This window comes from Lissotriton vulgaris, chromosome 11, assembly GCF_964263255.1.
Source record: "Lissotriton vulgaris chromosome 11, aLisVul1.2, whole genome shotgun sequence".
Taxonomy (NCBI): domain Eukaryota; kingdom Metazoa; phylum Chordata; class Amphibia; order Caudata; family Salamandridae; genus Lissotriton; species Lissotriton vulgaris.
In genome coordinates this window covers 1,079,579,785-1,079,594,028 of record NC_141699.1, presented here as the reverse complement: position 1 = coordinate 1,079,594,028, position 14,244 = coordinate 1,079,579,785, and the positions used below count along the sequence as shown (strand labels likewise).

Sequence of the window (14,244 nt, the reverse complement as noted above, 5' to 3'; positions counted from 1 at the left end):
GTTAACAATGAGTGGCTACTCAGTATAGATTAGCCATCTGGGAGGAGTAAAGGAACAGTTGCCCGAAAAATGGCCAGCTTTCACGCTACCTTTTTTCAATTGGAGGTGCGAAAGGGGGCTCCCAGGATCTGCGCTTATTCTTTTCCTGGGCCCTGCTAGACTTGGTTGGCTCTAGGGCTAGCTGAAGTAAAACAGAGGAGAAAACCTTATTTACACAGGATAGTAGTTTAGGGAAAGCCACAGCTCCTTAAAGGGGCTTGCCATTTCGAATTGGGATCTTTTGGAAATGTTTAGAGTAGCTCAAAGTGGAAGTGCCTCAAAACCCAAGCAGGACCTCAGCGTTGTATATTACTTCAAGAGACCCTCACCGACCTCTACCTTAGACTTTGTCCTCCGAGGTCTTTGACCACCGCAAAAAAGACTTAGTCCAAAGGTAAAACTTTGGGCGTTATAACCCACTTGGTGTGTTGGACCTTTGCACCATCAAAGTCAACCCGATATCACACGTAGGTCCTCATCGACTGCCAACTGAGACTTCACATTGCTGTGCTAGGTTTCTCAGGGGAATTTCATGCGGCCGTAGCTACCAGGGTTTGAGGTCCGACTCCTGTTGAGACATCTCCATGATATGTTTAGTTGATATGACTTCCCCTTCTCCAAATCAATAACCTATGTTCTGACATCCTTGGTCTACCACAGGTGTTTTAAGTGTTTCATGTCTACAACCTTCGTACCTGTATCAGCAATGTTTGAGTGAAACTAGGTAAGAGCCATTATCTATAGAACAACGTCGCTCCAAGTTACGGATAAAACATGTCTTTACTTTCTTTTGTGGGAAAGTAATCTCCAGTAGTTAGTATAGTAGTTAAAGCATTTGCCATATGTCTTAATATTGAATAAAAATATATTTTTAGAAAGACCTTGCCTTAGCTGATCTTGATCGGTCAACTTTGGACATTTGTTTTATTCTGCCGCACTCCTCAGTGCCCTCAAACTCCTATCTTAAGTATTCTAATTCAATATGCCTGTTACAAGATATTTTATTACAGAATGCTCCTTGAAATGACAACTAGGCATCCACCAACTCACCTCCATCTCACACTGCATGCTTGTTCTGATCGTCTCGCCCAAAGGGGTCGGCCTTGTATGTAGGGAGGTCGGATCCATGCTAGATTCGTGAATGAGCCGATATGTGTATTTGAGGATCTCCAAATAGATTCATTGTCTGTAAATGTATCGTATGTGTGCTTCTTGTAAATCTGGCATGGATCCATCCCCGCGAGGCCTTTGTCGCAGGACCCTAGCACCGCTTTGAAGCTCGCACTTCCAGGTATTTCATTATTTAAATCCATTTGTGATGCACTCTTGGTGTTAGAAACTGTATTTAGGTGGGAATGTTATTTCTTTTTAATAGAAAGGTCTTTGCATTGTCACCTAATAGTTCTCATTTTCTTCTGCAGGCAGCAGTCAGCGGCATGGCGCAACCCAAGGTTCAAAAAGTGACAGCATGCCGGTGACCGCGGACCCGCGCCTGTTGCCGGACAAGTGTCTCCAAAAGACAGCCAAGGTAGGCTGGTCTCCATTTTACTATCACTGTTTCCTTGAGTTGCACTTGACATTTCCAAGGAAACGCAGCTCACAGACAAACACTACCTCTTTGTGCAACCCTTTTATGATGTAGCGGCAACCATAAGTGGGAACTTTGTAAGAATCTCCAAAGCACTAATCTCTGAAGAATGGCAGAAGTCGGCGGGAAGTGGTTCCAGGAATTGGATTCCAGGGTAACCTTCAAATTGTGAGATTGTGCACTCCTGCTTGCTCTTGTTGAACTGTGATCAATCACTTTCTTACAAAGGAGTTCCTGCTCTTTGAATGCCCTCTGGCAGTCCTACTGCAAGAGTGCTCCAGTCCCAACTAGTCCTTGCTGATTGCACACCAATGCCCTAAACAGCCTATTTAAAAAAAAAAATATGTGAAGAAAAGAGCATTAGTTTCAACACCATTTAAATAATCCAAGTAAATGTATCACAACTCATTGACTGACAGATGATGCAGAAGAGTTCATAATACTGCAAATGTTGTGTATCACTATTGAAAAAAAGTATTTTTAAAATAGCCCATATGCAAAAGAGTAGGCAGTGCACTACAATCCGGCTGATCTTACAACGTAGGTGGGTACTAAAAAACGACATACTAAGAATTCGCAATACATAGTTCCCCATTGACACAGCAAGGTTCCTGTGATGATGGTGCTCTTCATGTGGAATGAACACAATTCAGTACGACTGTGTCGTGCTTGGTCAATCTCAACTCCCTAATGCACCTCCCAGCCCCTCCACCACATTCCGCCCCGGTCAACACTGCCCTGCCTCTTTCAGAAGATGCTCACATGGCCTGAACAAGTGTATCCCAATTCTAAAGAGTGCACATTTTGGGAGGAAGACCCATTGTAGGTATGGTTATACTTCATTAGGTTGACAGCAGCATATATTTGACATCAGAGCAGAACATTTTGGCAAGAAATATTGTTCAAGCCCATATTATGTCTGGACATTAGCGGATCGGGGTGCGTACAAAACAGCGCTAATGGAATTTGATAAGTGGGGGAATGGAAATACCACGGTAATGTGTTATTTTAAGGCAATTTGTGATTGCTGGTGTATTAATTGAGGGCATCTTTCAATGATGTAAGCAGAGGAATTGAGCTAAGTTCAATGAATCTGTGGAGAACCCAGCAATTGAAAAGATCCAGACCAAGATGCAGTACAAGGACATCGAGTGTAGCTCTGTGGTTTTTAGGGGCTATCGCTAGTTGCGAGTTGGTACATTGTGGTTCAGAATTTCTGAGGAGTAGTCTGCGGAAGAGCCATTCACAGGTTTGAAGACCAGGGCCAGTAGCTTGTCTGTGTTTTGTTTTCTGGTGACGCCCAGCGCTTGGTGGTGCTACTGAAACATGGAGTGTCCTTCGTTGCAGCCTCTGTTTCCCACTCTTTATCCTGTGCTCTGCACCCCCTTTTACTCTCCGTCTGCACTCTTCCCCTGTGTGACCTCCAAATGCCACCCTCCCATCCTATACTCCCTTTACTGGCTCTGCTTACCTTTCTTTTGCTCTTATTTTCCTCTTTATAGCCTCTGTTTCCTTCTGATTGTTCCCCCCTACTCAGCCTGCCTCCTTGCCTTTCCACTCGTCGGCTCCTCCTGACTACTTGAGTTCTTGTTTTCAGCCCAAAATCTGTGTACTCTTTTGACTATAATCAAAGTGCCTTTTTAGAGCTATATACCAACTTTTTTGGTGACAGCTATGCTTGTGTTAATTGTAAGATTTTGTGAATTTTAGTGCAGGTCTGCCAGCCATTAACCAAACTTTACTGATAATAGACCAAGTTTTTCGTGCCTCCCTTCTCTCGCCTCCATTCCCCCATCCTACATGCTCTCCCAGACCCGGTTGTGCATTGGAAAGCTGAACACACCGCTCCTCCAGGTGCTCTAATTTGGTGGTTTGTGCAAACCGCATAGCTGGGCCCCAGGAGTGCCTAGGAGGCTGAAAGAGGGTCATGTGACTTAACCCGCCTTTATAAGACCCCCAACCCCCTGCGCCCAGGGCGTTTCAGCTTGGGCATGGGGGCTAAGGGCGGCGCGGACAAGGGCAATTGCCTTTATGGGCTGGGACGGGCCAAGGGTCAAAATCGCTACCTGTTTCAAAATGTATACACTCTGTCCAGGAAACCGCCACAAACACAGCCATGTTCTCATGTTTACAACACACACACACACACCTCTTGCTGCCAACAGACCAGGTCAATCCACCCAGAACTCACTCACCAAAGACTACCCAGTTGTATAACACACTTAAACCCTTCTACCCCTACACACTCCTACACATACCAGAACTCAATACTACAAGACGGCCAAAACATTTTGGTTATATACCTATAACCCACAATTCACACACCCTCAATCTCAAATACCCACCCTTTCCAATTAAAGTCCTTTCATTTTCTTCTGCCCGCTCCTTATATTGCCTTTGCCAACCCTTGCTTCAGCCTTCTATCAACCCGCTTTACCACACACACCTCTACCTACAACCATCTCTCCAAACCCTTCTTCACCCACTCTCACACTACCCAGAGACTCTGCTCTCACACATAATCCCACTCCCCTTTTCCTTTAACATGCACAACTCACTAGTCCTTCACACTCCAATCCTGTACTTGTCACTACCAAAATACCTGATATTACCCCACAAAAATAAACACATATCAACATTTATCTGAACAAAATCTCACACATTCAAGAATACCCAACCATTTGTATTTACCTACATTCACGCACTATGCTGTCATTACCAACATACATAAAACAAATTTAAACTCCTCTCTATATCACACTCCGCATTAAAAAAATACAATAGCCACTCAATGCCCAAACACATGGCAACACTCACTCACACATCTATCATCCATTGCTGAATTTGAGCCATACAAATTACCCTCATGCTGCTCTAAGCACTTTGGGGGGCGAACTTTGTTTCTAACAGCCACTTGCCTCTTGATTGTCATCGGACTCTCTCCCCCGCCGCCGCTAGCCCTGCACAGCGGCCACCGAGCAGAGCAGAGGAGAGGACTACCTCCCCCAGACTCCCCAGCGGTATCCTCAACAGCCGCCTGCTGCCAATCACGCACCTGGAGGCGCTACAAAATCCCAGTACAGCCCCCGCGTTGCGGGACGCGCGCGGGCGTCGCCGGGAGAAGCCCGGGACAAGGGCGGGGCCATCTGTGGTCCAGGACATGGCTTGGCAGTTCGGGCTGGACTGTTCCCATGAGGCACAGGGTCAGACTGATTTGCATATAGCCATGTCTGAACTGGGGTGGCAGAGGGGGCTAAAGAACAGTGATGGATTAAACCCAGATCTTTTGACTGGATGGGAGTGTTTGATTGATTCAGATGATCCGTCCATCACCACCCCCTTTTGTACTTACAATGATGAGTGGCATGGTGTGTCGCAACAATTTCCAGTTCATCAAGGAAGGTGCCAGTGTTGCTTGGTGGGTTGTAAATAGGCATACTAAGTACACTGAATGGTGTAACGTTTGCAGCGGATTGCTGGTTGTGCACTTTTCAGGCTGATCCAGTCTTCTGCCATGTCTTCCCTGTGAAGTCTGAGTAGGTGAGAATTAAAGTGGTCACTAATGTAGGTGGCTCTGATGCAGGTGGGAAAGTGAATCCACCAGACAGATCAGAATAGGGCAGAGTGCTGAGGGGTGTTGTTTGTTCGCGATTATGTGCCTAATGTTTAATTGAGGTAAGTAGATGACAAACAGCATGGGGTTGGGGTGCCTGCAATGCGTAAGAAATGTTGAGGTGGTTCAGAGCCTGAGTCGCGATGTCCCAGTAATTTAGGTAGTAGTAGAAATGATTTGAGGATGGACCTTGTAAAGGGCCTAACGTCCTCATGAATTTTATGGGAATAAAATGTGGAAGCTCTGACTATTGCGTGAATGGGATCTGGGGATGTAGTCTGATTAAGAGAGTAGATATGCAGGATGTACTTGGGGCAACATTGCTGTAGCTTGGGATTATGAGAAGATGTTTGATAGCAGAGCGGCACATGGCCTATGCACCCACCCACCAAAGAGACAGAAATTCATATTTGGCAGTAGGCTAGAGTGGCAGTGGGCGTATTTATGTGACTCAAAGGTACTGCAGGCAAACCATTAGGAGAACATTGTGAAATGTATGGCTGGTGTTGACAGGACTCTGCAGCAGCATTGAGGCAACAGATAATCACATTCTATATTATTGTTCTGTTTGTTAGAGGAACAAGAAGGCGTGAATGTTACAGTAGGGGCTCGGGAGGAGTGTGCCTTTCCATTAATAGTCAAGCTAGAACCGCATCCTTTGAGCAACCACTCGTTGGGAGCGAATCACAGCCTTAAATTGCTCAGATGACTGATCCTGGGCTATGCAAGATGTCTTCAATACTAAGAAAGGCTTAGATATTGTTAAACGCAAGGGCCTTTTCCATTTAAACTACTCAATATTTTCAATTTCTCCTCCCTTAGAAGTACCAACAAAACATCTGGAGCAGCTTGAGCCACCTGGCACTGCCCGCTCAAAAAAGGCGACCACTTTAGGCCCTGGACTTATTTCATTGACCGTTCTAGGGAGCTGCACACACTCACCTCCCTGCAGACTGGTCTACAGAATCTACATTATTTTTACAACATGGAAACCAAACTGTTTCTCTATATTTTGGACCAGGGTATTTCATGGTCTTGTAGGGGTTTCTAAAGACCAAAAGTGAATAACCACAGTCTATCTAGCGAGTCTAGCAGTCGTGGGTATAACAGAAAGGTCTAGTCTTCAAGCTTTTGTATTCTATACAATGTTTGGTCAATGTTACGCCCAAGTAAATAACAGTTGACAAACTCCAACTTCAGAGCACAATCATTACCGGTTTGATGGTAAATAAATCAACTAATAAATTAAGTGGTTCTTCCAGCTTCCGTTCCAAATGTACATATTAAACAGTAGACGCTCATTTAGTTCCTGTGTAATTAGCTACAAGGTTATGCCACCTTTACTTTAATCATACTGTTGCAATACCTCCACCCATCCGTCTTTTGTGTGTATCTAACCACGTGGCTGCTGATGTTAACAATGTTTTATAGCTGTCAGATGTTGAGGTGCATTTTGTCAGTGTGAGCTGTGTTCTTAAAACTGAGTCATTCTCCCTGTTGGATAACTAAGAATAAATAAAATTATTAGTGGTCCAAAGCTCAATGTGATGCCCAGTGCAATGGAATTACCATGAACTATGTAGCCAGTTCAAGAACACAGCAGTAAACTTCATGCAGAGTAGTTCTTTTGTGTGCACCTTCGCTATGCTGATTCCTAAGCTTTTCCCTCTTGGTCTGTTTCGTAGGTGGTGTATATACTGGAAAAGAAGCACTCCAGAGCTGCCACCGGCTTCATCAAACTACTGGCTGATAAAAACAGCGAGCTTTACCGAAAGTACGCCATGTTTTGCGCTGTGGACCATCGCGTGCCAAGGATGTATGTGCCACTGGCCGACTGTCCTGAAAACTTTGTGTCCAGACCAGAGGACTACACAAATACTCTCTTCATCTGCCGTATTGTCGACTGGAAGGAAGACTGTAACTTTGCTCTTGGGTATGTCCTGCCTTCTAAATGTCCGTATCAACCTGTTTCCTCACATCTCTCGCTATATTGGCTGTGTAATAAAAGAGTACCTAATGTATCCCTGATATAGTGATGGGGCAGAAATGGCATTCAGGAACTCATATTTTGAACAGACAATGCCAGGCATGCTTTAAAGTGACAAGAAGGTCATTGAGCATAATTTTAGACTTGGGTGTACTGTGTGCATCTGGTTTTGTCTACCTCCTAGTCTCTTCGGACTAAGTGTTAACACACTGGACAAACCAATTATCTCTTGAGGATGTTAATCCCTACAAATGCCAGCAGAAAAAAAACATTTGTCCCAGTAGCAGCCGGTGTTAAAGGAGAATGGCGGGTTTGGGAGGGGAGATAATGGAAAGAAAAGGGGGGAAAAAGAACTTGCCCGCTGCATAGCCGGTCTACTGCTCCTCTCGTAACTCCACTGCAGGCACAGGCTCCCAGACTCTCCTGTGGCCAATCCTGAAGCTGCTCTCATACATGAGAGCAGCTTCAGGATTGGGCTGTGAGCCGATGATTTGAACTCCCAGTGAGACTGAAAGCCTGTGCTTTCTGTCTCCAACCTAGCAACTCAGCTGGGTTGGAGACCGCTTCAGTGCGCATGGTGGTTTGGCCGGCCTGAGATCTGATAGACTTCTATCTTCAGATTCCTTACCATAGAATTTCCAAGGAGTCCGGCAGGATCTAGAAAATTTGCTCGAGCAATACCCCTTGTGCTCCATTTGGCTCCACATGAAGTTGTCTGCATCATTAATGGCGTTGCTGTTACCTATATAGGTGCCACCCAGGCACGTGGGCATCAGTTCTTTTCTTTCCACACTTGTTAAGCACAGATCTGGGAAGAGCTACCAATCTGTCAAGTTTTGACAAGTTTTTTTACTTTTTTTGTCTTCAAGATTTGTTCTATTGTGTGTTGAGCGATGTTTTTGAGGAAGACCGGTTTTAAACTGTCTGGCACCTGTCAACTGCACCATGTCGGTTACGGATCCCCCACCTCGGCCGTCTTTGGTGTCTCGAGCCTGATCACTACTCTAAGTCCTGCTCGGACTGTTGGGCCATGGCTCTAAAGGACTTGCGGGAGCAGACTTTGAAGTGCCTTGCGGCCTGGAAGTCGACTCTATCCTGCGAGACTCCGTGACGATCCTGATCGAAGAAGAGGAGGTCACTGGACCGCTCCCAGAGCCCCAAGTCCTCTTCCTCCCACTCGAGGTCCTCAGGACACTCTGGGAAAAGGCACAAAAAGAAGTCTAAGCGGACTTCATCTCACCTCAGCTGGTATCCGTCGACGAAAGAGGTAAGAAGCACTGATGCTCTAGTCACGGTTCTGCGTAGCTGGTGCCAGGGTCGACTTCACACTTTTCCCAGTTTCCAGGAGCCAGAATGACCCCCGCTCAATTGAAAGAGTTTTACGAGGCCATGCGCCACGTATTTGAGCAGGTTGACCCCTCTGATGAGCGCAGGGCCTCAAGGGATCGGGAGAGGGTCCATCTGATTTAACGTTGTCTGCTCCGGCGCCAGTTGAGCCTTAGGGATCCGGGATGGCGGCAGTCGTGCCAATGCGACCTTCCCCGGCGTCGGACCTGAAGCTGGTGGCTACAACACAGTCGGTGCCCACCGGTGGTGCCAGCCCCATCCTTATCCCGACAACACATTTGGATCAGCGTAGCTCGACACTGATTCCGGCACCGGTAGAACCCCTGGGTTCTATGTTGTCTGAGCATTTTCATGACGTTTCAGGCATGGGAGATGACTAGGAGGGGTCTATGGAGCCTTTTGAACACCAAGAAATGTCTGCAGAGCAGATGGACTAGTATGAGGAACTTGAGGAGGCCAGTGGATTGGACACATCCCTAGGTGCTGGCATGCTCTCTCTGCCAACTGTTACTATGGAGGAAATGGCTGCATAAGCCATGGTGGTAAGAAGGGCAGTTGAGGTCCTTGGACTGGAGTTGCCCTCTGTGCAGATCAGGACTAATCTTCTGACCAAAGTGCTTCAGCTTGCAGCATCTACCTCTGAATCCCTATTGGCCTTCAATGGAGAGCTTACTGATGTCCTACTAGGCATGAGGTCCAGGCCTAGCACAGGGGCTCCTGTGAATAGGACACTTGCCGCCGCCATCGCCTGGCCCGGGTGAGCCAAAGTTGCTTAGCCAACACCCCACCCCTGAAAGCTTGGTGGTGAAGGCTTCTACCTCCTAGGGCACGTTCCCTTCCGACCCTCCTGACAGGGAATCCCAGAGGTTGGAATCACTTGGGAAGATGTTTTCTTCCTCCAGCCTGGCATTGCGGTCGGTGAATACCACATGCTTATTGCGCCATTTCTCCCATTCCCTTAAGTAGAAGGCTGCCACAAGTCCCGGAGGAGGCCCGGGCTGTGCTCTCTCGGGCAGTTAAGAAAGGGAGAAATGCAGCAAAATTCACCATCAGGGGTAGACTTGACATGGCTGATTAGCTGGGCAGAACGATTTCATAGTCCGTTACCTTGCCATGCCTAGCTTAGAACGTCTGGCTTCTTGTGGGATGTGCAGGCTAATTTGTTGGACATGTCCTTTCATGGTTCCTGTCTGTTTGGTGAGAAGACTCACTCTGCCCCAGACCATTCAAGGATTCTCGTGATATGGCCAGATCCTTGGGCCTATCTTCAACACCTCGTGACCAGTCTAGCTTTCGTCCATTTTGTGGCCACGGAATGGGGTTCCAGCTGTGCCAGTCCTATCCCAGCCACTGTTGTGTGCAGACTTTCCAAGTTGTGCGGGTACGTGGACGTGGCTCATTCCGTCCTAGTAATGGAAACCAGAAGTCATCAGCCACCCTGCCCTTGGCAGCTGCAGCCTCCAAGCACTCCTAGTCTGACTCTGCACGACCACGCCACTTCAGTGGGAGGGAGAATCCATCATCTTCTTCCCCACCGGGGGTCCATTAAATCACAAACACAAGTGGGTCTTGCAGATCATTGAGGGGGGCTATTCTCTACATTTCCTTTCTTTTCCTCCTCCTGTACGCCAATTCAAGATCGGCTGGTAGAGCATCATTTAAAATTGCTCCACGAGGAAGTTACAGCTCTCCTGGCCAAGGCTGCCATAGAGATTGTCCTGGTTTCAGAAGTAGGCAGTGGCTGTTATTCCCGCTACTTTCTGATTCCTAGGAAGAACAAAGGATTACGGCCCATTTTAGATCTTCGGTCAATCTCTTCCTCTAGAAAGAGAAGTTGCTCACTCTAGCCCAGGTCTTGTCTGCCCTTCACCAGGAAGACTGGATGGTAGTGTTTGACCTGCAGGATGTGTATTTTCACATTCCCATCCTGCCGGGCCACAGGCGGTACCTGCTGTTCAAGGTAATCCACGAGCCCTTCCAGTTTACCGTGCTCCCCTTCCACCTTACCAGTGCCCCTTGGGTGTTCATCAAGGTGATGGCAGTGCTTGCAGCTCATCTGCGCAGATTAGTATTTTCAGTCTTTCCCTACTTCGACGACTGGCTGTTGAAGGTGTCCTTATCCCAGGCTGTTGTCTTACACCTTCAGAATATGGCAAACCTCCTGCGTTTGTTGGGGTTCTCTGTAAACGTGCCAAAGTCACACCTGACTCCGTCTCAGATGCTTCTTTCATCAGAGCTGTTCTGGACACAGTGCAGTTTCGGGGCTATCCACCTGAGCAGCGAGTCCAGGATGGTCCGGTTATGATTCCGTTATTTCAGCCTCTATCCTGGATTTCGGTGAGACTGACTCTGAGCATGTTGGGCATCATGGCCTCCTGCATCCTGTTGGTAAAACATGCCAGGTGGCGTATGCAGGCTCTACAGTGGGACTTGAAGTTCCAGTGGGCACAGCATCGGGTTAATCTCAACGACATAGTCCAGATCTCGGAGGGAAATGCAAGAGATTTGCAGTGGTGGTTGATGAATCGTGATTGGGTCAAAGGCAGACCTCCACTCCCTTCCTCAACCGATTCACACAGTGGTTATGGATGCGTCACTTCTGGGATGGCACGGCCACCTTGGAGCGGTGGAGATCAGGGAACACTTCAGTTTGTTGGAGCTTTGAGTGATCGATTGGCATTGAAAGCATTTCTTCCCTCAGTCAAGGGGAAGTTAGTGCAGCTGTTTTTGGGCAACACTACTGCTATGTGGAACTGCAACAAGCAGGGCAGGGTGGGGTTGAAGACCTTTTGTCAAGAGGCCCTACGTCTCTGGACATGGCTGGAACAGCTGGGCATCACCTTGGTGGTGCAACACCCGACAGGTTCTCTGAACGCCAGGGCCAACAAACTCAGCCATCGATGCCTAGTGGGCCACAAATTGCGTCGCCAGTTGGATGTGGCCAAAGGTCTCTTTCAGCAGTGAGGAGAACCTTGGTTAGATCTGTTCGCCTCCGAAGAGAACACGCAATGTCAGCAGTATTGCGCAATGAGTTTCCAAGGCTGCTATCGATCAGAGACTCTTTTTGTTGCGAGCGGAGCTCAGGCCTGTTGTGCGCCTCTCCACCCATACCACTTTTGCCCAGAGTTCTGAAGAAAATCCAGGCCCAAGTCATACATATGGCTCCGGACTAGGTAAGCAGAATTTGGTGTCCAGAGCTTCTGAAAATGGCCATTGTTCCTCCGATCAGGCTGCCCCTTCAGTGGATCTTCTGTTGCAGCAGCAAGCACGAGGGTCCTCCACCCGAACCGGTCAACTCTGACTCCATGCGTGGAGATTGAGTGACAGCGGTTGATGGCTTTTGACCTTCCTCCCGAAGTATGCAAAGTTATTATGGTGGCCAGGCGTCCCTCCATAGAGATGGTACACTCCTGCTTTTGGCAAAAGTTTGTATCATATTGTACAGAAAGGTCTGTTGACCTCTTTCTACTGTTCTTCTTTTCATTCTGACCCTTGCCCAGCAGGGCTCTGCTTTGGGTACTCTCAAGGGTTATCTTCTGCTCTATCTGCATGTTTTGTGGCTGCCAGACCTACCCTCTCTCTAAGTTTCCAATTGTAAGTAGACTCTTGAAAGGGCTGGGTCACTTGATTCCACCCACGCCCTTTGTGACGTCACAGTGTGACCTTAATTTGTCCCTCACTTTTCTTATGTGTTCTCCCTTCGAGCTTTACACAAATGTCCCCTCTGGCTACTTACCTTCAAGACAGCCTTTCTGGTGGCGGTAACATCTGCCCGGAGGATTTGTGAGTTGCAGGTGATATCATGTAAGCCCCCCCAACATGAGGACTTTTGCAGAAAACGTGGGGCTTTGCTTGTTACAAAGGTGGTGACCTCATTCCTTCTGGGTCAAGCTATCATACTGCCCATCTTTTTGCTCCCCTGCATTACTCTAAAGAAGAGGAGCATCTCCATAATCTGGTCTTAAAAAGAGTATTGATGTTCTACTTTGATAGCACCAAAGAGTTCCTGGTGGACGACCTTCACTTTGTGGGGTACGTGGCAGCTAAGAAAGGTCGGGCAGTGCAGAAAAGGACCATCCCTCGCTGGGTCATTCTCTGCATTAAGATCTGGTATACCCTGGCTAAGAAGTAGCCCCCCAAGGTATTAAGAGCTCATTCCACCAGGGGAAAGGCTGTGACTACAGCCTTTGCCCAGGGTGTCCAAGTCCTAGGCATCTGCCAGGCTGCAACGTGGGCGTCTTTGCACACGTTTGCCAAACTACTGTCTGGACAGTCTGGTCCGCATGGCGTTTTGCCTGTTTGGTCCTGCAGGACTTTCTAGTGTTAGGAATTTGTCTGCAGCCCACCGCAAAGAGGGTATGATTTGGGTATCTATTCTAAGGTATGGAATCTGCAGCTTGAAGTCTCTATCAGATGATCAAGTTACTTACCATTGGTAACGCATTTTCTGGTAGAGACCATATCTAGCTGCAGATTCCTTGCAGACCCACCCATGCCTCACCGCTCTGTGGACTTACTTCTTAGGGCTAGAGTTACTCATTTTTGCAGGGCACTAGTTTTGGCACATACTTACATCAGTCACTTCATGGCCCTGCGCTTCTGTTGTGGAAAAGTGAAAAGTACTGACGTCCACACGCCTGGGTGGCGGCTATATAAGTGACCGCAATGCCATAACCGAATCTAATGACGTCAAACTAATCTCGCAAAGCCGAATGGAGCCACCCGACGGTGCATGCAAGGAGTATTGCTCAAGCAAAAGATTCTAAATCCAGCCTGACGCCTGGGAAATTTTAACGTAAGGAATCTTCAGCTAGAAATTGTCTCTACCAGAAAATGCATTACTGAAGATAAGTAACTTGTTCAAAAGTGCATACAAGTCCCTGCGGTGTCTGTTATACGCTCTGGCACCGCCCGCAAGATTCCGGGAAACAAACTAAAACGATAATAAACTAGAGTTTAATATCGGTTTGTTTTTATTTCTTTTTAATCTGCTGGACGGTGGGGGGAGGGGAGGGGGTCAGATGTTCCTCTGTCATAGCAGAAAAGTCGCCTCTCTTGTGAGAAGTTGGCCTGGTATATGATGCTCACTATTTCTAGTGATCACCTTGCACCATACCAAGCAACCCTTATGATGATTGGTTGTAAGTCAACCTTATAGACCAGCTATCCTAGAGGTAGCATGGGCAAAGCAGTCTTAGGCTAAACTCTGTATAAGCATGTGAAGCAAGCTGTTTTACCATACACAATCCCCTTGAATACCAAATGAAAGGACACCACACAGATATATATTGAAAATATATATATATTTATTTACTACAAATCCCCTATACTCTTTATGTGCACAGAAGCAAATGCGTTAAAACAAAACACAGTTTAAATACACAAAAGTTGCACAATATGGATGAGCCCTTGGGGCCACCTAAACCATATACTAAAATAGTGGTATAAGAACCACCTAGCTGAAAGGAAGTAGGCCTAGGGCCTGGGGAATCGCTGGAGCTGTTCGGGACTAACAGTGAAGAAGTCGGGAAAGGCCCGCGGGACTGGGGTGCAGTGCTTAAAGTGCACACATACACCAATGCAATGTCAATGGTGCGTAAAAGATACAAAGTTAGTGTTTAAGGAACCTTCCGCTTAACCTAGCAGGATGAAACTTAAGACCTAGACACT

The 14,244-nt window shown here is 47.3% G+C and overlaps 1 protein-coding gene across 1 annotated transcript in view; it reads left to right on the top strand.

The window, feature by feature from the left end:
- The window catches only part of DIS3L2 (DIS3 like 3'-5' exoribonuclease 2), a 799,214-nt gene that overhangs the window by 347,867 nt on the left and 437,103 nt on the right, over positions 1 to 14,244 (top strand). The window contains exons 8-9 of the mRNA XM_086944551.1: positions 1,461 to 1,567; positions 6,926 to 7,173. Coding sequence (XP_086800677.1) covers positions 1,461 to 1,567; positions 6,926 to 7,173 — 355 coding nt within the window. The remainder of the gene's footprint in view (positions 1 to 1,460; positions 1,568 to 6,925; positions 7,174 to 14,244) is intronic.